This window comes from Netta rufina, assembly GCF_964035555.1.
Source record: "Netta rufina genome assembly, chromosome: 16".
Classification (NCBI taxonomy): domain Eukaryota; kingdom Metazoa; phylum Chordata; class Aves; order Anseriformes; family Anatidae; genus Netta; species Netta rufina.
In genome coordinates, this window is record NC_140140.1 from 7,862,225 (window position 1) to 7,889,349 (window position 27,125).

Below are 27,125 nucleotides of genomic sequence, written 5' to 3' on the forward strand. Positions count from 1 at the left end.
CAATAAACAAACGTGAAGAAAAAAACCTCAGTCATCTGCCAAACAGCTGGAACATCTCTCACCTGGAATCTGACGATGCATCTTCCCTGCCTCAGGTCAACACACTGCCAGGGGTAAGTGCTGCTGTTCATACAGCGGGCACTGCACGTGCTACACACTGGCAGGCGCCCCACGCACTAGTGTTCTCTGCACACCACGGCAGTTGTATTTCTCAATAGAGACAACATGATTTTGAAACAGGTAGCAACATCACACCTTCTGTCCTTCAGGCGGACGCTAATGACCTATAAAATTTCACTATTCCAAATGCAATTGAACTGTGACAGATACTTTAACCTGTTGATATCTTCAGTAGCAAATCTTTTGCCTCTGCAAATCTTTTACATTTAGTATATCTACATGTATGTAACTCAACTGCAACTCCAGCTTCCAACCAAGAACAAAAAATACAGTATTAGAAAATAAAAATATAACTAAACTGTTGAACAGGTTTACTGTATAAATTTAAAATATTTAGTATCTACTACAGATGCATGCAATCTTTGACAGCATCATACCTAAGAAGAACTGAGGGATATTACAATTGTTCATCAGAATTTAACTCTATACCCCAATATTTTTCAAGTTCTAATATTTTAAGCATCTAAAAAATGAAAACACTTAGTTTACAAATGCAGGTGGGGATCTGGATTTCTCAGGTTTCCCGTCACATTTTCTTTCTTTCCTTTTTTTTTTTTTTTTTTTTTTTTTTCTAAGAGAGCAGCTATTTTTTAGTAGAATAGCATAAAATTACTGCATCGCTTGGAAGCCTGCTGTTAACAACTCCTCCCTGCAAGTTCTATAGGTGAACAGCCTTTCTATAGAGAATGGCTGCAGAGCGCTGCCTGGGAATTTTTCCAACCAAAATGTGAAGTCTAATGGAATACCCTTCTGTACTTTTTTCTGTACTTATAAAATACTGAAAAATGTCATTTCTCAATAAAAGATCAGGTCTGTGTGCAGCCCTCCCTCCCCTTTTGATTTACGACTTCTAACAGGAGAGTCAGGATCCAGTACAACTGTGAAATAATTCCTGGTAAAGCCGGTTAACTTGAAAAAGAAGCCATGTGGCTCAGTGAATACAGGTATTTCAAAAGCACATTAATTCCTAGCAAGCACCTTGGTGCCTCACTGCATGCAGTGTGTTTAGTCCAGAGGTTTGCAAACCCAGACGTTACAGACACCTATCTTGAGGTGCTCATTTCTCGCTCCACAAGACGCCCACAGAAGCTGGGAATACTTGCTGAGACCGAAAAAGAGCCAATAAATCTAAAAGTTGTGGTTATCTCACATGGTGACTCTTTTTTGAGAACACCAAATTTGTTTTTTGTGGTTGCTTTCTCATATGTGAAATACTGAAAGATGCTTTAGTTGTATATATGTAGAGAAACAGACAGACTATAAAGAACACTAACTATCAACACCGATAGGAAACGCTACCTTTCCTACAATAACGTTCAATTGAGAAAGATTTTATTACAGTTTACTGCTAGCTTTCCACAGCTTACTCACGATTTGGTTAAGGTAATGACACACACGAGGTCTGGAAGGCGAGGGGTTAGGAAGTCTTAGCAACAAAGCTCAGAAAGCTACAGCTTGCCGTCAGCTTTCAAAACCAAGCCAAGGAGAGCAACAGCAAAGCCTGCTGCTTCCTGTTTCCCCCATTCCCACCCAAAAAAAATAAATAGAAATTAGAAGGAATCAGAACCCCGAGTTTTCTAAGATGTTTAAATCTACAATGATTAAATTTATGGGGATGCAGAAAACTACGGGAATAAGCCGAGAAGCCTTTCTGTTACCGCCTTGAAGAGTTACGGGGAACTCCAAACAAAAGCTGGGGCTCCCAGGCACCTCGGCTGACACCTCCAGAGGCCGGCGGTGCGGGCCCGCCGGCAGGGAAACTAAAACCAGCACCGGCCTCAGCCAGGAGAGCGGCTCCGGGGCCCCGGCCGGGCTCGGGTTCAGGCACGGGCCCGGCGCAGGGCCCCGGAGCCGCCTCCCGGCGCGGGGCAGCTCCCGAGCGGCCCGGGGCTCCCCCACCACAGGCGGGGCCCAGGCCGCGGCCCCGCTGACACGCTCCGGCCTCCCGGGGGCCGAGCGAGGCCGAGGGGGGGGGGGGGGGAGCGGCCCGGCTCGGCTCGGCCCGGCCCCGGGCCCTCCGCGGCCTGCACCGAGCCCCGCCGGCCCTGACACCGCGGCGCGGCCGCTTCCGCCCCGCCGGCCCTGTCACGCTCCCCGCCGCCCTCTCCCCCGCCCCGCTCCGCTCCGCCGGGGAGCCGCGGAGAGGCCCCGCCGCGGGCCCGCCCCGCCCTCACCTGGCGCCGGTGCCGCCGCCGCCGCCGCCGCCTCCGTGCCCGACTCCGCCGAGCGCGGGAGGGGCGGGGGCCGCCGTGGGCGAGCGGGGGCGCGCGGGGCCCGCGCCCCGTGCCGGCGGGGGCGGGAGGTGGCGGTCGGCCCTCGGGGCGCCCGGACACCCTCCGCAGGCCGCCGCCGCCGCCGCTCCGCCTCCCGCCGCCGCCACGTGACCGCCCGCACCGCGCGCCTGCGTCCGAGCGCGGCCCCGGCGCCGCCACAGCGGGAGCGGGGCCGCTCCTCACGGTCCCGGTCCCCGCCGAGGTCCCGGTGCTGTCCCCAAGGGCCGCGTCCTGCAGCAGGGGGCGGCAGGCGGGGAACGGGGGGTGCCCGCGGCTTGCGGGGCGAGCCCAAGTGGGGTTCTGTGCACCGGCAGCCCGGTGAGCGACCCCTTCGCCTGGGGCAGCCCTGTGGGCTTAGAGTCCCGTTTGGTAAAATAAAATAATAAAAGGTGTTTCCTGCCTGAAGCTTAAAAAAAATAAAAGTGTAAGAACTTTATAGAAGATTACTAGGATACAATATTTTTAATGCAGATCATAGAATAACAGAATCACAGAATTTCTAGGTTGGAAGAGACCTCAAGATCACCTGGTCCAACCTCTGACCTAACACTAACCAGTCCTCCACTAAACCATATCACTGAGCTCTACATCTAAACGTCTTTTAAAGACCTCCAGGGATGGTGACTCCACCACTTCCCTGGGCAGCCCCTTCCAATGCCTCACAACCCTTTCGGTAAAGAAGTGCTTCCTAAAAAGATGGTGCTTACTGCCTAAAAACACGCATTAGCACACCGGGGGTTTACAGCAGGGATCTACCACATAGCAATTTGCAGGGCACGGAGTCTGTCCAGGAATGTGCATCATATCTGGCAAACCTTTATTAACACGGGAAAACTAAAGTCTCATAAAGAAGCGGTGCCATTGTAGAAATGTCTGATTTTCTTCCTGACAGTCACTGCTTTAATCAGAAAAATGATTATCTGCTTGTGGTAAACAAAAGTAGCATGTGGCTCTTACTATGTAGCTCTAAGATAGAGCTGAACAGACACCAGGGTGAAAGGACACGACCGAGGACCCTCATGAGACATCTTTGCTTAAGGCCAGTAGCTGGAGGACCCCAAAGGGGGTTGGCTGCCCAGTACATTGCAGCTGGTGGAAGACCCTTGGCTCTGGCTGCCAATGTGTGGAGCAGGAGCCTGAGAGGCACCTGATGGTGAGAAGGGAATAACATGATGTGCAGGACTGTGAGAGGAAAGGAGGGGGACTTTCCCCAGCTAGACTTTGCAGTCCAAGGAAGCTGGGGCAGAGCGACAGAGTGCATCTCAAGCACCGTTGCCCTGGTACCCTGCTGTCTGCATGTGAAGCCTCATCTCTGCAGCAATGTGAGCTGTAGGCCAATCTCCAGGATATACCACAGCTCAGCTGAGCTTCACAGCCTGGATCCACCCTGTGTAGCCTGAATATTTCTAGCTCTTGCCTGGTACACTGCAACTGAGACCACAGATTTATCAGGCCAGATCTGGCTTGTCATTCCATGTTTGTAGAGTTTCTCCCCAAGGAGCCCCTACTTTTGGTTTGGATTTCAAAGCTTTGCTGCAAAGTGAGTGATGCCTACTAATACAATGTCACCTGCTGAGCGGTCACAGTGAGGAATGAGAGCTATTTACAGCGTGTAAAGACAACTGTATTTGAGCTTTGTCCTTGTCCACAAACAGAACAGAGAAATGCATTTGATATCAGGGTAATTAAGATTCCAGTTATACTTACATGCATTTTTATATGGCAGTATTTTAGAAGGAAAGATACTGTAAGGAAAAAGAAGGTAGACTCGTGGCTCATACTGACTTGAACAGAATGATTTCTCCTCTAATACCAGTATAGCACTCACTTATAGAGAGAGAAGGGAGAAGACCTGTTGTGTTGTGATTGTAATCACTTTTGATCCCGGACCGTAGCTATGTAGGATTTTAGATGTTAATTTAGACGTTTTTAGATGTAAATTAAAATGTTTTATGATTTAAATGTTTTTAGTGTAAACTAGATGGTTTTTTTAGATGTTAATCTGTGAGTGAGCATGGTGAGAACGAGAGAGGTGGTCAGCTGGCTACAAACCCGAGGGCTAGGCTGGGAATGCCCTGGTGTTAGCATCCCCCTGCCTTCGTGGAGGTGCTGGGGGACAGTCGTGGTGGACAGACAGCCTGTAGCCAGCAGGAAGAGCCATGACTGTCAAGTAGCTGTGGTCACACAGGACTTTATCACAGGCTCAGTTCCAGAAGACAATATACATCTGAAAATGTTCTGGCCACTGGAGGGCCCTTTGTGGGCAGCGCAATTTGGTGCTTGAGAGCTACAGCTGTGTAATGCCTTCTGCCCTCTGCTCCAGCCTGTTTCATTTCCATGTGGTACCTTGCCTCTCTGGAAGCTCTCTCTGCCTGCTAGAGCTCTCCTTTCTCTGACAAACATGCAGAATTCCACCACAGAAGCAGGAAAGATCTTTCCCAGGCTGTTATGAAAACACCTGTGTGCTGCAGGAGCAATTCCCACTCCACCTGATCTGTCCTCAAACTTCAAAATCTGCAGCATCTTTGATGCATGATAGATACAGTTTTGTTGATCATGAAAGAGAAGAACGTTCATGAGAAGAAACCCACCACGTCAGCTGGGACACCCTCTGACAAGATGCTGGCATGGCTGCACAGGGCAGGGCAAGATCTTAGGGCAGACGGGACCCTTTGTGGGCCCCTGGTGGCCCCCAGGCCCGAGACATGAAGTGGTGTGGGGAGCAGGAGTAAGGCTGGCAGGGAGCGGTGGCAGGGTACGGGCAACTGTGCAGAGACACCTGGGGAGCTGCTCCCACAGCCCTGCTGAGTGGCAGCAGGGGCCTCCAGCCTTTCCTCATCCCAGGCACCACCAGCAACGTGGCTCTAATAACCCCAGTGAGCTCAGCAGCATTTCACCCAGCCCAGGCTGGTGGGAGCAGTGCAGGCTCCAGCCTGTCCCCATGTCCATGCACCAAACAGGAAAACAATGGGAACAGAACGGCACAGCAGAGAAGCCAGACCATCCTTATTCCCCCTGGATGTCAGCCTTGGCCTTGTTCCTCCTTTAGGCTTCTATATGCAGTGTTCTGGGCTTTACGTACAGAGGTCAACAGAGGTATCTAGAGCTAGCAAAGCACTGCTTGTTAACTGCACTCATTAATGGCATTGAACCTTTGTGAGAAACCACTGATTGAGCCAACACTTAGTGCCAGATCCTGTTATCAGCTTATCCCAATGAAAAAACTGCATATGTCAATGGGAAGCAATATGAATGTGAACCGAAACAAGTAGATTGCTTTTGAGACCATAATAGTTACATTTGACAAAGGCATCTGTTTATTTTTTTTAGTTTTATTTTGTTCTTTTTTAAAATATTTTATTTTATTTATTGTTTTTCTCAGCCATCCTGTATTTTGTGTTCTGAGCTCCTCAGACACTTTGATGTACAAGTTTCAGGACAAATTCTGCTTCAGAGTTGTTAGATATCTGCAATAGTTGGGTTGAAATCAATGCAGATGCTGCACACCCACATCTCCAGATATGGCCCTTTATTTTACAATGTCTGTCTTACCCGTACAAAATGAAGTGTCAGGAACTTCGTGGTACCACAAATTAATTTGATCAGATCTCCTCACAACAGATTGAGTCAAAGTACCAGAGATGCTGGGCCAATTACCTGATGAAAGGTTTCAGTACTGAATATATCTGTGCTACACTGATGCCATTTTAAACAGAGAAAATGGGAAATAATTCAAAATATCCTTATTTCTCTTAGCCATTACTTAGGGGACTAAGACCCATCTTCCAATTATTCTAAATTTTATCTTTTTTTTGCAATTAATTGCTGTGAAATTGTACCTTCGGGATTTCAAGTGCCGTTTTGAGTCAAGACCAGAGTCTTTATCTTACAAATGTATACAGTTTGCAGCATCAAAAGTGAATTAGGAAAAATAATTGAATGAATAAATAGGAATGTTATCTTTCAAAGTGTTCTGTAATATTTCATGCAAAGTACTGTAGCAGCAGTTACCTGACTATTTATTTTGCAGTTGTGCCCAGTAAACCTCCATGTCTGAGGGACATATCATTGCTGTCCTCTACCAGAAAGTCCCAAATTTCCACCAGTATGATTCAACACACAAAAATGCATCCTCCCCTTCCTGTTAAACCCAAGGAGGTCTGTTGCAAGATATGTTATGTTTTGTGAATGCTCCAACTTCGGGCAGTCACGAGTTCTATCGCCTATAACAGAAAAACAAATAGATTCGAGGTCCCTCTCATGAGGAAAGCCTGTTCTTGCCATACGGGCAGTTTGGTGACACAGTGTATAACTTCCCAAAGATAACACCGTAATTGCCCCGTCTCTTGGCTGAGGCCACTAATGCTTTTGTAACAGAAAATACTGTAGATGTTCCCATCTGCTAAGTAGCTGCCTCATGGGTGGCTGCCTTTCAGTGGAGCTTAAAAACATCTCTCTCCCTCCTCAGCACAACCTGCAAGAATTAGCGTAAGGTGCTTTGAGATGCTCAGCTGGTTGGTGTCAGGAACGATTAGTCCAATTATCTGTGGTAGCTTCCTGACCACCTCCAAGCAACCCATGCATGCCCTGTGCTAAATGGCAGCTTGTGTGAGGGAGGCGCATTTCAACCAAATCGGTGTCTGAGAGGCTCCCTCAGAAAGACAGTTGGGCTAACGTGCATCAAATGACAGACCAAGGCAACAACAAACAGACATACATATGTAATAAGTACAATGGCCATAGACATGTTTGCACCATGAAGAAAATCATCACAATTTAGACCTCAGAAAAGGATCAAATTCCAGATTTTTCAGTGCCAGGTGGCTCTATCTAACTTTCTAGTAAAAACAAACAACAAATAAAATAAAATAAAATAAAATAAAATAAAATAAAATAAAATAAAATAAAATAAAATAAAATAAAATAAAATAAAATAAAATAAAATAAAATAAAATAGGAGGAAATGTGCAAGCATAGATTGAATGAAATGGTGCAGTGAACAGATGTGGTGCTTTTTTCATTTTTTTAAGTCAAGAAATGCAGAACTATTTGTATATTCTGTATTTTGTGCTGTGGACAGAAAAATATCTCAGTAGTTTTTGCTTCGTATTGTACCTTTTCTCTCATTCTCTTCAGCTTTTCTAATAGCCACCTGAGCTGAAGTACAGGCCTGAATTTAGAAAGCAGAAAATCCCAAGCCTCTCTGTAGGGATTATACAACTCAGGCTTTCAAAGCAGACTGAGATAAGGCAGTGTAAGGAAAGCTCTGAATCCACCTAATCTGTTTCCATGTGGTTTTCAGTCCATGGTCTGTGCATTTTTATGTGTATGTGTAGTATTTCAAAGATATCTCCAGAGAGTATCTAAGCAAAGTAAGTCCATTACCACTAAGCGTAAATTCACTATGGAGGAGGCTGGACTAATGTAAGAAAACTACTGGGGGGTCCATAAGTTGTAAAAAGTTGAAAACCATTGTTCTGGTTACAAAACGTGTGGTGGGGCAGCTGTTCTGGGAACAAAAGCAGTGAATTGCTGGTCTACGCTAATAAAGAGGCAGACTGGTTCAAAATTGGTCTTCCAGTGAGTATGCACAGCTACTTGATTCAAAATATTTACTCAAAAAAATCAAGCTATGCAGTGATGTGAGAAAAGGAACTAACACGGGAGGCTGCATGCTGGTAAAAGTCAGCTGGCCCATACAGAACATTAAAGGATTCCCTGATATTCCAGATACAGGCACCTACAAATACTACATTAGGTTGCATTAATTATTGACTTACACAACAGGCAAAGAATGAACTTGGGAAAAAAAAAAAAAAAAAAAAAACGGAGATAAAGTTTACAGTATTATCAGCAGCTGTTTTTTCCTGTCATTGTTTTCTTTGCTAACGTTCCTGCTCATTAAAATTAAGATGTTGGTTAGAATTGGGCTTTTGAAAAGACTGAAATTAATGATAAGATGCTGCCAAAAGAAAAGTGTCCTCCCTTCATTCCTATGACAATGACTGGGCTGCTTACATTTCAAATATTTTTTTTTTAAGAACAAAACAGATGTATGTTGGCACCACTAACCCCCCTGTGTCATCCTGGGTAGGGAATACAGAAAGTTTACTCAGCAGTGTAGATACATGTGTGTGAATGCAGTGGTCTCACTCTGGAGAGAAGGAGGCAGCCATTTCAGAACATGCACATCACTTGGGTTGATCTCTCTAAAGCCTTGTTCAGTGAGTATGTTGTTTGGGAGGTGCTATGATATTGTGGCTCCAGCAGCATCCACGCTCCTGGGATCCTTCAGGCCAATGATGAAGCTGTTGGTTCTCCTGGCCCCATGAACTAGGGAGATCACCTTGACTTTATCCACTTCATGGCCCCTGGCTACAAGACATTCAATATCTTCTTCAGGAAGTTCACCTGTAGGGATTTTAAAAGAGGGGTTTGTAACTGAAGCCACTGTTGCCTTTGATACAAAGCTCTGTCTTAATCCTGTTGGGATCTCCAGTGTTTACAAAACTGCCTGTGGTGTTTTCAGGTGTCCCAGACAGACTTGAGTGGCCGAAGAGGACCAGCATTCACCGCCCTGAGCATGCTCTCAGCAGCAAAGAGTTGGACAGTGTTCTGCGTAGGGGAGGAAATGAGAAGATCCTGAAGATCAGTCAAACACATGGAAGACCCTCCTCTTTAGAAAAGGGGAAAAATACGTCGTTGGCACAGATAGATCAGGGAAGTTGTGGATGTCCCATCCTTGGAGGTGTTCAAGACTAGGTTGGACAAGGCCCTGAGCAACTTGATCTAGAGGGAGATGTCCCTGCCCATGGCAGGGGAGTTGGAACTGGATGGTCTTTAAGGTCCCTTCCAACCCAACAAACCGTTCTATGTTTCTATGATCCTAATTATTCTGTTTACAGAACTAAGGGCAGTCCATGCTCTGAAGAGCTCAATTCAAAATAATACTAATGGCATTAATCAAAGTAAGATACAAAGCAACTCAAAACAAATGACAGTAAACCAAGTTGCCAAATGTAAATTAGAACGTGATAAGCTTTCCAACCTCCCCTTTGTGTAATTCTTAATCTTCCAGCCTAACTTAGGCTGTTCACTCTTCTGCTTTTATTTTTTTTATTTGGTGTTTTGTAATTTTCATATGAATAGAAGTGCCTGAGGATACAAAATAGGGGATGCAGCTGGAGAAATCCAGCAGGCACACAAAAATCTCATACATATGCCTTGTTGATTCCAAATGTCCAAAACTACAAATTAGGGCCTTTTGAAGTTTTGGATTTGTTTTAATTATGTTCTAGTTTTCAAGCCTGTGGGTCACACCTGACAGGCATTGTTAGGTTTTCCTCTGAAATGGGAAGGCCTAGAAAATTTGGCTATTTTGTGTGAAATAAGAACAAAATATCATTTATGGCTCTCTGTGCTAAGATGTGGGGCTTTATGAAAAACACCAAATAGACCAAGACTTGCAATAACAAGGACAAGAGCTGGCAGTACAGTCTCCAGCGTGTCAGCATTGATGCTGAATTTCCAGTACCGTCAGCCTAAAAGCCTTGTCCTAAGTCTTGTCTTCTCTGCAGCTGCCGGAGTTAGAGAGACAAACTGGAAAGTGACAGAAAAGCATTTATGGCAGTGGTAATAAAGTGTGTGAAGATCTGTTAGCTTTCATAACCTGTCTGGGTGAAGATGTGTTTACAATCTTGTTTATCTGGATATATGCAGTGACATAATATCAGATCACACAAAAGGTTTTCAGGAAAGGACAAGGCTGCTGCTTGGAGGTGGGTTGGGACAGAGGGAGGGTTGGTGAGAAGCATCCAAAAGAATTGGAAGAGGTAGTGATGGAGGGGCCAGGGACTGTTCACAAGACAACAGCATGGCTCAGCAAGGGCTCCAAATTTTGATGAAGCTAGATTACTACTTTTGTCTGACCCCAAACCTGCTGCACCCAACAGGGATCCTACCACATGGGGAGCTGTACACTGGGCTATTGCACTTCCACAGCAGTGTGCTATGGAAATGGTGCTACTCTCCTGAACATGCCAGACCTCTAGACTGTACCACACCCAGCATCCATACTCACTGTCAACCTGCAAGGTGTTGGACTGAAGCTGTGGGTGAAGTCGACCAAGTGACAAACTTTCACTCAGATTCTTGTTAAGTGCTAAAACATTTACCAAAACCTGTGAGAGAATGAAAGATCCTCAATAGTAAAAAAGTAATGAGAGTAGGAGAAGTGAACTTCCTGAGCATCTCCCTAATAGGTGGCTCCAACATCTGCAGTTGCAGCAGGCAAAGAAGAATTTGAATTGCTTGCCAAACTGCATGAACTAATGCAGGTTTTCAAACACAGGCAGAGAACCTTGAAATGCATCCCATGTATCATTGATAGAAACATGGTAGCTCTTAAGGATTGCATGGGCATTTTGTCACATAGTTACTGCTAAATTAGAAGAGTTATAAATCTGGAACTTGACATAATCTCCAAAACTGTATTTGTTACAGCCAGAAGATCAGTATGTTACTTCTCCTCACAAAACAATAGGAAACAATGATTGGTTTTAATTTTGCCCTGAATGATGCTTTTCAAGGGTAAGGAAAATGGGAGCCAACCTTCTTTTTAATAATCCAGTGTTGTTGTGCATACAGTCATGCTACTGGCAAGTACTTCACCCAATTACAAATAATAAATTACAAGGAGATCCCCAAATTGTAGTGAGTGCTGAACAGGGAGGAATTTAGTCTAAAGTGCACTAAAAAGACCTTTCCATAGGGTAAAGAGCTACCAGAGCTACACAGACTAGGACATTAGGATGGAAAATGTGCACTGCAGGAGGAGACCCTCCCTTGGTGTTGAGCCCAGCAGCTGCTTGAGGGAGTGGGCACCCTGACACAGCACTGACCTGAACGATGCCGCTCAAGGCTTTGTCCCCATTGTTAGCTCCCAGACACAGGTATGTCCCGCACATCCCCTCAGATGGTCTCACGATGGTGGGCAACAAGAAAGACAGGGGCCGTTTCCGAGGCTGAATGAGGTTTTGCTGCAGATGAGGAAAAGACACACCAAAAAAATTTCAGCAAGTGGACAAAGGCTTTGCTGGTGTTCAAGTTGTGCAAGTTAACTTCTTACTCTCTCTGTCTGAGCCGGCAATTACACCTCTGTAGTTTGATAAGGCTGCCATTGTCGCTACTATGACAATGTTCTCTGATGTTAACAGGATCCAGCCCATTTCTTGCCATGGCTCTCATGGAAGTTTTACAGAGGAAACACAGAGCCATTCACCCACTCCTAAAGTATCAATTCAGCAAAGTGGGACAGTTTTGCGATACATGGCAAGAAGACTCAACAAGGCAGCACTGGAAGATACCAGTACTGATCTGTAATTTTATGTTTCCGAGAAATTATGATTTTTCTTCTTCTATTACTGTTAAACCTGCAGAGCAGTAATTCATGAAAAGAATTCTTAATTCAAGTTCCCAAAGGACAGTTGGTAAAGTGCATTTGGACTTCAGGAAAAATCACAGAATCAAAGAATTGTAGGGGTTGGAAGGGACCTCGGGAGATCATCAGGTCCAACCCCCCTGCCAAAGCAGGTTTCCTAGAGTAGGCTGCCCAGGTAAGCGTCCAGACAGGTCTTGAATATCCCCAGAGAAGAAGACTCCACAACCTCCCTGGGCAACCTGTCCCAGCACTCCGTCACCCTCACCGTGAAGAAGTTCTTTCACATGTTGGTGCAGAACTTCCTGTGATCCATTCTGTGGCCATTGCTCCTTGTCCTGTCCCCACAGACCACTGAAAAGAGGTTGGCCACATCCCCCTGTCTCCCACACTTCAGATATTTATAAACATCAATAAGATCCCCCCCTCAGTCTTCTCTTCTCAAGGCTGAACAGACCCAATGCTTGAAGATGGCCTCCAGAACAAGCTGTTCCCTTTCCAGGGACAGAGGTGAGACTGACTGGCCTGTAGTTTCCCAGATCCTCCTTCTTGCCCTTTTTGGAGACCAGAGCGACATTGGCTATCCTCCAGTCTTCAGGCACAAAAATAGGTGCCTGAGACATGCAGCTGCACTATGCTATTTGATAACATTGCATTATAGTGATAACTGGTACACAAAAAGCCTTCTGCTTACTCTGTTTCAGTGGTTTGTATAATAAAAAGATACAAAGAACTGTCTATAGAAAGCTACTAAGTTATTAATAAGGCAACAAACAGCCTCACCATTGTGGAGAAAATAAAAAAGAAAAAAAAAGTTGTGCAGACACAACTCAAAAAAAATTGTCACATTGTTCATTACCGGCCTGGGAATGGAGTGGTTCATTGTTTTGTTTTGCCAGGAGAAGTCCAACATCTGGCTGTTCAGAAGGATTCCAGAAGGTGTTATTATTCCACTACCAAAGGGACGATTCAAAGAACTGAAAAGAAACAAGAAGAAATCTCATAATATTCCTCTCAGTGATTTATTGTACACCTTGAGGCCTTCAGTCCCCCATTTTTTTCTACCATCTTGGTTTGACAGAGAATATTCTATATATTTTTTTTTTTTTACAGCTGGTAAGATGTGCACAGCAGGAGTCTCCACGTATTTGGGAGCAGGCACAGTGATCACATGGGTAATGGTGGGACAGACCCTCGTTGTACTGAAGGATTCTCCTCTAGATGATGAGTCTGTCTCCATGCTGCTGAATTCATCACCTCTCTAGGGAGCAGACTCTGGCCAAACCAGGAACACAAGGGCTGTGGGCAGAGTTAGGGTTGCACAAAGCAGAGCAGTACCTCAAAGCCTTCACAGCCCACATGTCTCCATCCCATCTTTCCCATTCTTCTTGTTGCAGGACTAAGTGGGACAGAACAGCCCCATGAGGGCTGGGGAGCTTGGGAATGCTGTTTTTACTTTAAGGATCAATTCAAAATTTATTCTGTGACCAAAAATCTTGTCTAGAAAAGCACAACCTCTCTCACTAAACTTTACCTTTTGAGGCTCTCTGAGGGGCAGACCATGGGCTGACCCAGTAGGCTTGAAGCAGCAGCTCTAGGCTAGGTTTGTTTTGGGGGGGAAGCCTGCCGCCCCCTGTGACAGAGCTTCAGATATGGCTCCATCCTGTCCTGCTGAACCTGCTTTATTCTCGCCGCTCCCACCCTCTGAGCATATTGTGGAGAGAAGCAACTCCTTTACCTTACGGCCACAACAATGAAGTCGTCAGGCCCCATGACAAGAACCTGGCTGGCAGCAGGTCCGCTCTCCACAGAGAAGTGCGGCAGGCGGAAATCAGATGAGAAGGACTGGGAGTCGTTGATCAGCTGACGCAAGGAGTTAGCTTCTGATTTGCTTCAGCAATGAGGGAGTGAAAGGGATAAGAAGGCAATGAGCTTAGAATGCTTGACATCTCTTGGTGGGAGTACATCTACATAGCTAAGGGCTGTGCTTCTCTGAGGAGGCTGGTCCTAAGGACAGGGAGCTCCTCTGGTTCATCTCATGGAAGGGAATGAGTAGGCTCAGCCCACAAAACAAGGGAACACCATGAACCTCCCAGGCTCTATCTGTGGGCACGAACTCACCCACTGATGAGGTGACACTGAGGTGTCACCACTGGCTGAGTGCTGGTCCTCTGAGTGCAGAGGAGGGTGAGACAGATCCAGCACTGGCCACCAACCATGGCTAAACCTGGCTCTGAGGTAGCAGGCTGGGCTGAAGTCCTGAGGCTGGCCTCTCCTGCATCATTGGATGTACTGCAGAGAGAGTTTGTCTGACCTCCTGAGAAGGAATAGTTAGAAGGCTCAGAAAGTGGGAAGAACCTTCGAGACCAAACTGGCTCCAGGAAACCTCTGTGTAAGGACATTTGATGATTCATCTCCAGAGACCTGTGGTACCAGCTGTGATCCTTGTGGGACAGTGAGCGTTAGGTTGGACACTCAAAGACTGACCTTTCCTCAGTAAAACAGAGGCAGAAAAACCTCAGGTCTCCCCGTCCACTGAAAAGAGCAAATCCCCAAATGATATCCAGATCAGACATCTTGCAACTACCAATGTGCCCATCAGCCTCAGACCTACCTCAACATGCCTTCTGCAGCATGAGTGACAGACACATCATCGGATGGGTCTCCCAAGTTGCTAGCTTGACTCAGGGCTACTTTTAAGGTCTAAGTTGAACACACACACAAAGAAAGAAAGAAAGACAGATAGCATCATTTAGGTGGACCTGGAAATACCATCTTTGATACCCCAAAGAGGAGGCACCTGCTCTTCCAGCATGTTGGCTAAACCCTATGAACTCAAATGCCCACTTCAGTGAAACATGGGTATGGGGATCAAGGGGCATCAGATTTTCATGGCAAACTGTATGTTGAGGGAGCTGAGTGTATCAGGCGATATTTTGTATATGAGGGAGCAGGAGGCTCCAGGATCTGCAACTACCTGAGGCAGCAGCACAGCTCAGATTTACACTTTAGAAGTCTATTTGCTCATTCTCCTCTGGGAATTACCTACAAACACTTTTGTACAACCAAGGAATAAATTATTTATTCTCCAGCAGCCTAACAAATTCAGACAAATGTTGAATCTCCTCTTACCTCTGCCATCCAGTGCAAGATATTCCCCCTGGATGCTTGACTTGAGATGTTAAAGCCCTCAAGGATGTTCAGTGCTGTGATCAGTGCAGGACCTGCATGTGGAGGTGGGGGAGTCAAAACAAGATGACCTGTGAAGGGAAGAAGAGAGAAATTAAGTTCCATTTTTAGATACTATTCAGTGATAATTCTTTCCCATAAGGTAGTATTCTTGAGGACAGGGAAGCCTTTCCAGATTTGGGGAGATAATTAAAAAGTGTTTCCTAAAATATTCCTGCTGTGTCTTTTGTTTCTTTAAGATGCATAACGGAAGTCCAGAGAGGGATGTTTCTTTACATCTGAAATTCAATTCTTGTTGGTTGGCTGTGTGGTTTCTGGTCTTCAGTATGGCTGAATGGAGATGAAATGGGTTTGTAATGTTACAGATGTAAGGAGAGTGAATACAGGGATTTCTATAAGAATATGATATTTTAAAAACTTTTTTGCATAAAACAAACTTTTCTCCTCTGTAGATCAACTTCGGGAGTCATCTTCAGATGTAGGCAGTAGTGTGTGGTCCAGCTGCATGTACATCTAGATATTGCATCGATATGTGACCATGTTGCATCTTTACATAGTAAAATTCTATCAAAACACAATGGGTCACTACCAAGGAAAAAAACAGGCCCATTTGAAAGTTCTAGAAACCTCCTGAACCTCCTCTGATGCATCAGGCTCAGTAGGCAACAGAAGGAATCTCCCAGGAGGGCTTTTCTGCAGATGCTGTTACAGACACTGTCACCTCCTGCCAGATGAAGCAAACTTTTAACTGCAGTTGTGTGGCAGTGGGTCAGGCAGCAGCATTTACCTCGATATACCGTGTGGACAGGATCCTCCACTATGACGCTGTAATTGCTGAAGTCTTCCTCCACCAAGACTCCTCCATAGTTGTGCACCTGAGTGGGAGAACAAGGCAGCGCATGCTGAAAAAGCTGGGTCAAGGCTTTCTGCATTCCTCATGCTGGCCTGGGTGAGCAATCACCATGTTGTTAAATACCTGTGAGATTTCCGACCACTTCCAGTGCAATCCAGGCGCTAGTTTTTTCAGGATCCCTTGAATAATCTGTGTTTTCATGGCCTTGGTGGCATGGCTCACCACTCACTACCTCTGGAAGCTCTGCAGCTCACCTTCAAAAGCTCACCCACTGAGCTCACTCTAGCTGTGCTGGAAGTTCTGCCAACCCATGAGGTAGAACGTACTGGGTTTAGTAATTCTCATGTATGCAGTAAAGGTGGGTAATTCCCTCCACTGTAGGTCCTCTATGGCTGAATCATGATGGAAATAGACCATCACTCTGCTGGCCTTAAAATCCCCTGACAGAAGTACCACAGTCAGTACACAGGTGGTACTGTGCTCGTGGGCCACCTCTTGTCTTTCTCCCAGGAGAAGCCATGCAGGCTGTTAAGAGGTTCTGCTAGTGTGTGTTCTCTGGATTTCCATCCAAAACACCTAACTTGGCAGGAAAACTCCAGCAGAAGTGCTGGAGTCACCGAAGCAGGAAAGCTAAAGTAGTGTGTATCTAGAGGGGTTAGCATGTCAAACCACCCCAAAACTGCAAAAGAAATTGTAGCTCCTCTGTGGAGTGCCTGTTCCCTTCCTAAGGCGATCCTAGAGAGCCAGCCACGTTGCTCTCAGTGGCTGAGATCAGCAGGCACTTGCCTGGCCCAGAAGCTCCTGGAGCTCGGCCAAAGGAGAGCTGGGGCGAAGCTGCAGGACATGGGGCAGGTGGAGTCAGAGGGCGCAGAAAATACAGAAAACCCATTCAGCCACATACTGCAGACACCGTCTCAAATTCCCTGGATAACACTTTTCTGCACCAGTGCCTTCCCAGCTCATGATAGAAACAAAGGGTAGGGTGTTTTGGAGTTTTACCACCCCTTCCTTTGCTGAAACAATAAACATTGTGAAGCTGATGTGGGAAGCCAGCACTTCGCTCTGCAGCTGAAGTTGGACTAGCACACTTGATCCAGAGCCTGGTGAGGTCCTTTGTGTTGCAACCCTGGGCCTTGCTCCTCCATGGAGAGCCTGTGTTTCCCTGCAGCAGCCCTCAGATCAGGGGAAAGGAGTGATAAAGCAGGATTAGGCTGTGGAGATGCACCACAAGCTTGGGACTTCTGTTCATTGTTCTCTACCTCCGCTGTGGTCCATGTGAACCGAGGAGAACGCAGAACTCACATGTCTAAGGCTGGAGCTGAATAAGCCCAGCCCAGATTCCTGATGATGTGTTGAAGGAGCATCACCTGAACCATGATGGCAGGGGAAAATGGTCCCACTAACCACCCTGACTGCAGCTACACAGGTATAAAGTAGATTTCCAGTATAACTTCCATAAAAATTGTCTTAGTGTGCTCATAAATATTCATCACCTCTCCTACTCTGGCCACAGTAGTTTTTGGTTTTTGTTTGTTTGTTTGTTTTTTACTGGAATAATTCCTTGTTGTTGCCTTCTTTTCTAGAGCACCTCCAGCAACAGGAGTTAAACTTGGGCAAACCTAAGTGGAACCAAGATCATCCACCCACAAAGCTCACAGTTTTGCTTTCAAATCATCCTCGCAGAGCCTGTAACTCACACGGTCCCATTAATGACAACAATTTTCTTCTCACCAGTAGTGCACCTCTCCAATAAGGAGTGAGGAGCTTATCTCCAGGTGTTGTCCCAGCTTAACGAGGTGATGTGACAGGCGGCATTCCCATCCCAGGCTGTACTGTGCCGTGGCCTTGGGCAGAGACAAGGACAGATGTGTCTCACCTCAGAGATGATCTCCTGGGTCAAGTTGCCGCTGTAGAAGGCTGATGGCCCTTCTGCTCCCACCAGCTCCAAGACGGCTGCGAGGTCCAGGCGCCTCACAAACATGCCAGGCAGCAAAGGCTGGCCGTCTGGCAGGAAGATCTCCCGGAATTTGTCAGAGTAGTTCAGGTCCTTCAGTTCAGTCAGAGCTTTGGCTGTGGGTGAGAAGGGGAGGGGCAGGGGAAGAACATCCAGAAACCCCAGGATGCATGGACATGCAGGGGACTTGGGGACTTGCTGCTGCCTCTTTCCATTTCCAAACCAGCGAGCCAGACTGCAGGTGGGTAGATTGCATCCCCAGTGCAGCTAGGAAGGAAACCCAAAGAAACCCCACCACCTCCCCACCAGCCTGGGGGAAGGGCTCCAGGTTAGCTGTCACCACGCTCCCCTCTTGTAGACCCCTGCTTTGACTCGCTCACCTCCTGCCACCACCCATGTCCAATTCCAAAGTGTTCTGATACCCCATGTACAACCACCTACCCCCTCTCAAGCCCTGCCAACACCCTGGTACCCTTGTGGTGGCTTCCTCTGCACGGAGCAGCCACCTTGACTCCCCAGCATGTGCTCACCCAAGTCATGTGTGACATTAAACCCGTCCTGAGCAACAGCAGCCACGAGGCCCAGCAGCTTTGACCAGGAGAGCCTGCCAAAGGAGAGCAGAGGAGGAGCCGCGTGCCTTGGAGGTGCGTGGCACAGCCAGGGGAGCGGGCAGAGGCTGGCCTCTGCACCTGGGGGCTCTCGGCACACCAGGCTGCAGGGCCAGTTGTGGCCAAAATGAGCACTGAGCTTTGTAATTTCTTTTCAGCAGGATCATCACAGTGATCCGTGTTGTGCCCCAGCGGAAATGACAATGCAAAGATGGGGAAATGGGCATCTTTGGAGCAAAACCTCACATTCCTGAGCAGTTATTCAGACTCTCCCTTTTGCTGTCCCAGTAGGGCAACAAGGACAACCACATTTCTCAGTGTCTAGCTAAAGAGAGAGCTGAAAAATGTATGAAAATGCGTGAAAATATTCTGCACATATTTCTAAGATAACATTAACTGTCTGTCCTGTTAGAAAACATTTGCCAGAATTTCACTTTGCAGAAAATCTGACCAAGCTGATTTATTTCTTTTGTTACATAAAGCGCCAAAAGATGAAGGTACTTTTCAACACAAGCCCACAACTACCCGCTTACTAATGTTTTTGACTAGTGGCTGAGAGCACAGTCTGATGGTGAGGGGCTGCATACTCCCAGCTCCCCGGGGACCATGGGGCACAGCCTGTGCGGGGCAGAGAGCTTACCTCCCATGCAACTGGTGCGCCTGGTGCATGCCTTGTATCATGCCTGGCACCCCCACCAGCAGACCTGGCTGTAGAAAAGGAAGGATGAAAAAGAAGAGTAGAGTCTCCTTCCTGTGAGGACATGGTCCCCAGCTGCAAGTCAAGGAGCTGCAATTCATGCTCATAAGGAAGGTGTTTGCATCGTTTTTAGGAGACAAGAAGGGGTCTGTAGCAAGACACTAAATTAGGGAATAAGTCCTTGGAAGGAAAGAGGAAACTTCAATACCAGTGTCAGCCCAACTTGGTCAGGGGAAATAACCCAGCAGAATGACACAGGACCTTGCTCCCTCCTGGAACTTCTCTTCTCCCAGCTACCCCCTGCTGGAGGGAGATGCCTTATTCCCTGCCCTCACCCCAGTGGACCTCCTTGCTCCCCAAGCCCTGCACACTCCAGGCATTCCAGGGATGATGAAGGAGTGTTTCCCACAGGCTCCCCATGTCTACAGGGCATGGACATCCCATGGTGGAAGAGGTCTCCAGCCACTTCCCTGGGCATCTTCCACTGGGCCCAAGAGCTGTTGGGAGAGGACAGCTGGGGACACCAGCCAGCTCTGGCCCTGAGGGAAGGCTCCTCACCTTGGTGTCCTTCTGCAGGTCCCCTTCCAGCGGGATGCCCAGGGGAGCCACCTCACGGAAGTCGATCACCTGGCTCCGGTTCTTCCGGATGTCATGGACCAGCATCACCCCACCCCTGTGGCAAAAGTGGGGTCATGGCATGGCACCGTCTGTCCCAGATGCAGCCACTGCCATAATGCCAGCACAAAGCGTGGGTTTGAGTTGACTGAGCCTGCAGCAAGGCCGGGTCAGCCCCTGACAGCCTGCCCAGAGAGCCACTGGCTCTGTTCCACTGCTGGGCTAGGACAGCGTGGGATTTTCTTTCTAATACTAGCTGTTTTGCAACAAAGCAGGTGCTTTGCTTACAACAGAGCAACCTCCTGCCCAGCTTGGAGGAGCTATCGGGTGGTTTTATGCAATGTTCCCGGGATCTCCTGTGAAGCCAAGTGCACTGGGCCCACACAGGCGCCAGCCCAGGGATGTACCGGAGGGGAGTCGGGGCCAGCTGGAGTCAGGGCCGGCTGGAATCGGGCCTTGGGCTCCTGCTAACGAGAAGCAGAGTTTACAGAGGGAAGTGCTCGATCTCTGCAGGTGCTGGGATTGACCCTGGGTGCTGTGAGCTGCTGGCACCCCGCACGGGGGCTCAGTCACCCACAGTCACTTTTCAACTCTCTCAAGCCTGCGGCTGGGACTGTCCTGGCAGCTGCTACCAGAATTTCCCTCACAGGGGGCTCTGTCCCTTGCTGCCACGTTGGGCCCTTTCAGTGGCTGCAGCCTGTGGGAAGGTCAATGTCCCTGTGCAGACATGGACACATCCACTGCCTGAGGCCAGAGTCCTGGTCCTGCATGCTGTAGCTTGGCAGGACAGGAACCAACACGCTTGAGCCCACCCGCAGAGGGCAGGGGTCACCACCTACCCGCCGATGCCCGACACGTGGGGGTTCACAATTCCCACGCAGAGGGCTGAGGCGATGGCTGCATCCACCGAGGAGCCCTGCTTGTTGAGCACCTTGATGCCCAGGGCTGTGCAGTGGGCAGCGTCCGTCACCACGGCACCGTGCTGGAAGATCTGCCAGAGATGAGATGGTTGTACCAGAATCACAACCCGCTTCGGCCAGGTAGCCGCATGGCCAAGCTGCTCCACTCCCAACAGCCATGTTTTGAATTCCGGTAAGAAAGCAAATAATCAAAAATATGCAAAGCTCCCATTCTGGATTTGCAGCCAGGTCTGCCCGGCTGGGCATGAGGTGGAGAAGATGACCATGATGATTGTATGCCCCTCAGGCTACAGCTGAAAATGTTCTGCAGTGTATTTTTCCTGAGGATGGCATGACCCCACGGCCACGCTGCCTTTGCTCTGCAGAGGAGCACTGCTCCATGGGAGGGTTCTGCAGAGGGGTCAACTCTGATTTCAGCAATTCCCCTGCACAGATCCTTCCAGAGATGGGCCCTGACATATGGATCCCTAAAACTCTGCAAGTGGAGATGCACAGACATTACCTCCTGCTGTTCTAAGAGCAGCTCTTGAAAAGCATTCACAGCTGGCTCTGACTATGGCTGGAGAGACACCAGTGGGGCTGCCTGCTGCCTCCACATCATCCCCAGACCTGCTGGGCACAGCTGCCCCAGCACAGTGCAGGAGCTCAGACCTCAGTCTGACACCACCAATGGCCCCCAGCTCCTAAAAAAGCAACACGATAAAGCTTTCAGACAACTCGGGATATTCTATGATTCTATGAATTTAGGACAATTGCTGAGAGAGGGACTCAGCACCCAGGGTCTCACTGACACCTACCAGGGCTAAACCACTGGCAAGGAGGCAGATGAGGGAACCTCTTCTGTTTTCAGAGTCAAAGCCCACAGCATGCTCTAAAGCCAGTTTCATCTTACCTGAGGGTCCCCGAAATAGATCTGCATGATCAAGGCCACTGTGACCCCTGTGGCGAAGGTGAGGCAGGCAGTGATGATGACAGTCAGCCCGTCCTGCCGGCAGCTGCAGTCTCCGGAGAATGGGTCCTTGCTGGTCTCCCGCAGAGGGGACACGTCCTGGCTGCCCATCTCCGAGGAGGACGAGGGCAGGCGCTGGAGACGTGCAGACTTCAGGAAGGAGTCTGGGTCTTTGTGAGCAGCAGGGAGAAAACAAGGGTTAGGTATTGAGCAACACAGGGCTCCTGTTGCAGTGTTTACCCAGCACTAACATTACATGGAGCTGTGTCCAGCAAGGCTATTACCTTCCCTATTGATACCAGCTCTCAATAGACTTTCTGGCTCAGATGCTGCTCTGGGCTGTTTTATTGTTTCCTTCCTTTAGCTCTACCTATTCCAAGACGAATTCCATGGAGATTAAGAGGGAAAAAAAAAAAAAAGATGGAATTTTTCTTCATTTTAGTCTGTTCACAAGCTTCCAGGGACGGACCCATTTGGATGGCTGACTTGCAAACAGGTCTCAGAAATGCATCAAGACTGAAGAAGAGGAAATTCAGATTTGAACGAGCAGCAGCCTTATTTGGAGCTATGCTTGAGCATCTGAGCAAAACAGAGGCCCAGGCACAGGAAACATCCACTGAAGCATGACAAAGTGGGGGCAAAGAAGAACAAACCTGCAAATTGGACCTCAGCAGGTCCTCCAAGCCTGGCTGCAGGACAGGCTTTGCTTGAATTCCTTCCTCTGGCTGACGAGATCCCCTACTAGATCCAGCTGCATGCTGAATGCCCAGGTGGTGAATGCAATGGGAGAGAGTTTTGGCCAGGCAGAAAGCAAGTCTCAGGGTGACCAAAAAGATCCAAAACATACCTTGACTCTGCCCAGATCAGCTGCTGCCTTTGAGGTGGGCAGGAGGCCTGCTGAGCACACCCAGACAGCACCGTTTGGGCTGTCCCTGATGGTCACCACCCGGCCCCGATCGGCTCAGGGCAGCCAGGAGGTCCTGGGGCTCCCCAAAAACAAGCAGGGCAGGAAGAGGAGCACTCAGCAGCAAAGGCGAGGTGCTCAGGACTGCTCCCCACCAGTCAGCAGCGGGGCTGGCCTGGACTGGGGGACCGTGAGCTGCTGGGGCCCAGCAGGAGTTTGGGGCACAAACCTGGAACTTTGGCTGGGGAGGTGAAGGCTGAGGGGTCCCTACAGCCCAGCTCGTCACTCGCTCAGCAGACATCCAAGGGGTGGTGATGGTGGTGGCAGGGTCGTGTGCCTGTCCTGGGGCCGTTCTGTTCTGGGGACGTTTCTGGATTTGGTGACAAGCAAGCAGAAAGCCCCACAGCCCCGCTGCACCTCTGCCTCCTCTGTCAGAAGCACCTCCCTGGGGGCTGCCACCCTGTCCTGTGACAGTACCCCAGGGCCATGCTCAGCCCCAGGCAGGTCCCTGCGACCAGGCAGGGGGGTGGCAGCTCTAATTTGCCCCAGCTGAGGGCAAAGGGCTGGGGTGTCCCTGGTGGGGGTGGCAGAGATGCCCTGGAAAGGGGTGTCATGCACAGCCACAGGCGTCCCACAGGGCCTTGGGCAGCTCGCTCTGTGTGCCCACGGGTGCTGCATGGTGTACTGGGTCTGGCTGGGATGGCATTAACTTTCCCTGCAGCAGCCCACACAGCGCTGTGCTCTGCACTCGCAGCCAGAACAGCAGTGGGATCACCCCAGTGCTGCGCCTGCTGCTGAGCAGTGCTGGCACAGCATCGGGACTCCCTCTAACCCCCAGAGCCAGCAGGCTGGGGGTGGGCGAGGTGAGGAAGGAACATCGCCAGGGCAGCTGACCTAAACCAACCCAAGGGATGTTCCATACCATGTGGGGTCACACTCAGCAATAAAAGGTGGAAAGAGGAAGAAGAGGGGAGGGGTGGGCTCCTGTTGTGAAAACGTCTGTCCTCCCAAACACCGGCTACATGCATTGAGGCCCTGATGCAAGGATGTGGTCAAGCATCGCTCGTTGGTGGGAAGCAGAGAGTAATTTCTTTCCTCTGCACTTCCACACGGCCTTTGCTCGTGTTTGTTGTTTTTTTTTTTGTTTTGTTTTGTTTTGTTTTGTTTGTTTCATTTTTTTCCCTTTCCCTTTTCCCTTTAGTTAAATTGTTTCATTAATAATATTTTTCCCTTAATAATTATTTTTCATTTAATTAAATTATCCTTATTTCAGACCATGAGTTGTTTGTTTCTTGCCTTTTCTTCTTCCCCTCCTCTTCTGAGGGGGTGAGAGAATGGTTGTGGTGGAGTTCAGCTGCCTAGCAAGGTAAAACCACCACACATGTGGACAGCGTGGCCATGATTTGGCAGGAGGGGGCTGGTCTGGAGCACAGAGGGCAAGAAGCATCCTGTGCGGCCAATGTGCAGATGCCTGTCCCAGCACCAGTGTTCCCCCTTCTTCCTTGCAAGATAAGCCATCAAACCCTACTTGGCTTCCACAGGAGCTGTGGAGGAGGCCTGTTTTCTTGTGGGAACCGGTGCTGTGGGGACACAGGACCACCTTGTCTCAGGACATGCTGCAGTGGGGACAGCAGAGGCCAGAGCTGTTTGCATGCCCCAGTGGGCGCTGCAACATGGCACTCTGCAGTCCTTTGGGGTGGTTCTCCCCATGACCAACAGCACAACAGTGGACACCCCTGTTAGTGAGACCATCTGTGTGACAGAAACCAAAGGTCTGGATTACCTCCCCTACGGGTTTGGCAGATGATGTGGCATGAAGAAGCATGGATGGCTTTTGCAACACATACACGATGTCAGATGTCAGATGAGTGCGAGGCTCCACGTGGCAGCACAGGAAACGCAGTTCTTCCAGGTGGCGCCTGGGGACACCAAGTGCTCGGAGTGGAGACTTGCACCTGGCAGGACCCCTGCATAGCCCAAACCACAAAAACCTCTGCTTGTGCCCCACACACAAGAGATCTCGTGCTACTCCTGCCATACTGCCCACAGCAACTTCACCTTGCAGGGTCCAGTCACAGGGGAGTGCTGGGAGGAATGGGATGAGGACAATGAAAACCACTTGGACACAGTGAGATGAGGCCTAGGACACAGTGCGAGTGGCGCTGACAGTCACCTGCGGGTTATCGAGCAGTCCAGGAGCTGCATGCACTTGGGTGTGGAGCAATTTGTGACCAGTTGTTGTCACTCAGACCCCAAATCCTGCTCCCTCAGCAAATGGGTCAGAGCAGGAGCAGGCCCTGGGACTAATGAAACCAGGGGCGGTGAACTGCAGTCGGTGGTGCTACACAGGGAAGAGCTTAGGGCTTGTGGTAGTTATCGGGGAATCTTATGCAGCGAAGGCTTATGTTGCTTGTGGAAGCATGACATGGAGGAGAAAAAAAATACTCTGGACTATTTACAAGAAAGCAATAAAATAAAAACAGGCAAAAGGTTTTCTCAGGGATGAAAGGTACACCTGGCTTTATTAAAATCATGCATCTGGCAGGAAGGAGTGCTAGCTCTTTGCCAAAGTCCTTGTATCTGCTGCTAATACCAACTTCCAGGTCAGTCCCAGTGCCCGCTACTCTAGGCACGTCCCAGCAAGACCAATGAGGGGCTCTGCAAGGACTGGGAAAAATAAGGACGTGGGAGCCCAGCAAGCTCCTGTGTGCTGTGTACAGCATCAAGGCCAGGAAGGTACCACTCAGCCCCCCTGGAGCACGTGGCCGAGGTGGACAGGACGAGCAACACCAGATGTTTGCAGTGGGAAAGGCTGAAATGTGGATGTGAGCTGTGAAATGAATGACACGGAGCCATGATTTGATGGGATCCCCCACGCCCATACGCTCTGCCCGGGCAGCGAGGCGACAACGTGCGGTAGCCCCCAGAGCCGTGGGGTCGCCGTGGCTCGGCCGTGCCGCCCGCAGCTCGCTGCCACGGCTCCGCCGGAGGGGAACGCGGGGGGAGACGGCAGCGACCCCGGGGAGGCCGCGAGGGACCGGGCGGGGGGGGCGGTGCCGGGTTGACCTGGCGGCCCTGGCGCGGCGCGGGGGCGGGGGGCGCCGCGGGGGCCGGGAGCATGCGGGGCCGGGCCGCCGCCCCTCACCCGTGTCCTGCTCGCCCAGGAACGCGTCCTCCTCCTTCCGGGCTCGGAGGCCGCCCTCGGCCGCTCCGCCCGCCTCCTCCTCGGGCAGGCGGGGGAAGCTGGTGATGCTCATGTAGTCCACGGGGGAGTAGGCGCCCAGGGCGCGCTGCCGGCCCCCCGGCCCCGCCGCCGCCTCCGCCTCAGCCGCGGGCCCCGCCGCGGCTCCCGGTGCCGCCATCCCGCCCGGCTCCGCGCTGCCGGAAAGGGCCGGGCCCCGCCGGGATCCGCTCAGAGGCGGCTCCGCAGCGCCCCCAGCCCCCGGGCCGCGCCTGACGAGCCCCGGGAAGGCTCTGGGAAGGGCCCGGAGCGGCCTCCGTGCGCCCCCCGGCGAGGGAGCGAGGCCGGGCCAGGGTTCAGGGAGGGGTGCTGCTTCAGGGGCTGACCTAAAAAACAGCGATAAATTGACCATAAATAATAAATAAATAAATAAATAAGTCTTCCATTGGAGATGGAAGAGGTCGTTTCGCTCTGGGCTGACCAAAGCACTGTGCTAATGAGTTCCCTGTGCCCCCATGCGGACGCGGGGCTGTCTCTCTCAGCTTGATGCGTGCTGCTTAGCTGCTGAATCTGCAGAATTCATCCTTTGCCCTGGTTAATCCTGGACATCTGCTGCTTTTGTAAGCGGAACATGTTGCGTGATGACGGGCTGTTTGGCTCTGGGAAGTCCCCCGGGGTACGTGCCCTACTTGCCTCCAAGGAGCTAGCTAATGCCCCCTGCCCTTCTCAAGCTCAAGCACACGAGGATCTCTCCTGGCTTGCTCAACACTCCTTCATGCACAGATGCACACCCAACCATTGCTGGGGAAAGGGTTTTGCTCATGCTCTCCAGCAGCCAGAGGGGATGATGGGCACAACCAGATAAAGGCTGATGGGAGGATTGTTTGGCTTTTGGAAGCCACTCTCAGCCTGCTTTGTTTTCACAACAAAAAGCTGACCCTATAGCTAGGGTCAGACAGCTCTAGAAAGACCACAGAAAACTTCTCTGCCAATTCCACACAAGATCCTTGCCTCACAATAAAGTCAGGGAATATCTTCCTCATGCTCCTTCCTGCCAGGGACCCACAGCTTTTTGCTGAGAGCCAAAATGATATTCCTACAGGGCTGCATTCAGCAGTGAGTTTCACAGAGCCTGCAAAGAGTACAGCCTCCTCTCTGCACCATCATGTGGACCCTGAAGGATGTGGCCTCCTGATGGAACTGTGTCCCAACAGCTGCAGCTTGCACAACTTAGCTCTCTGACTCCTTTTCTCCACTGGTCACAGCTCCACGGCAGCAGACTCCCACCAGGCATCAGCTCAGTCACCAACTCTTCAAAAAGCAGGGAGAGCAAAGCAAGCATGCTCATGGTGCCAGTACCAAAATT

At 49.6% G+C, this 27,125-nt stretch overlaps 2 protein-coding genes across 2 annotated transcripts in view; both read right to left on the reverse strand.

The window, feature by feature from the left end:
• The window catches only part of NCOA6 (nuclear receptor coactivator 6), a 42,184-nt gene extending 39,658 nt beyond the window's left edge, over window positions 1-2,526 (reverse strand). Inside the window, exon 1 of the mRNA XM_084296615.1 lies at window positions 2,355-2,526. The gene's annotated coding sequence lies outside the window, so the exon portion shown is untranslated. The remainder of the gene's footprint in view (window positions 1-2,354) is intronic.
• A 6,174-nt stretch (window positions 2,527-8,700) lies between these two features.
• On the reverse strand, window positions 8,701-25,951 carry GGT7 (gamma-glutamyltransferase 7; the record flags this gene model as incomplete). The annotated part of the gene is made up of 15 exons (XM_084296529.1): window positions 25,724-25,951; window positions 21,618-21,844; window positions 20,645-20,796; window positions 19,749-19,863; window positions 19,134-19,201; window positions 18,416-18,489; window positions 17,808-18,001; window positions 15,866-15,953; window positions 15,022-15,149; window positions 14,504-14,592; window positions 13,628-13,780; window positions 12,749-12,866; window positions 11,354-11,491; window positions 10,534-10,633; window positions 8,701-8,864 (listed from the first exon to the last, which is right to left on the reverse strand). The coding sequence occupies exons 1-15, from the start codon at window positions 25,938-25,940 to the stop codon at window positions 8,701-8,703; spliced, it is 2,025 nt and encodes a 674-aa protein (XP_084152655.1). The 5' UTR covers window positions 25,941-25,951.
• Window positions 25,952-27,125: the final 1,174 nt, after the last annotated feature.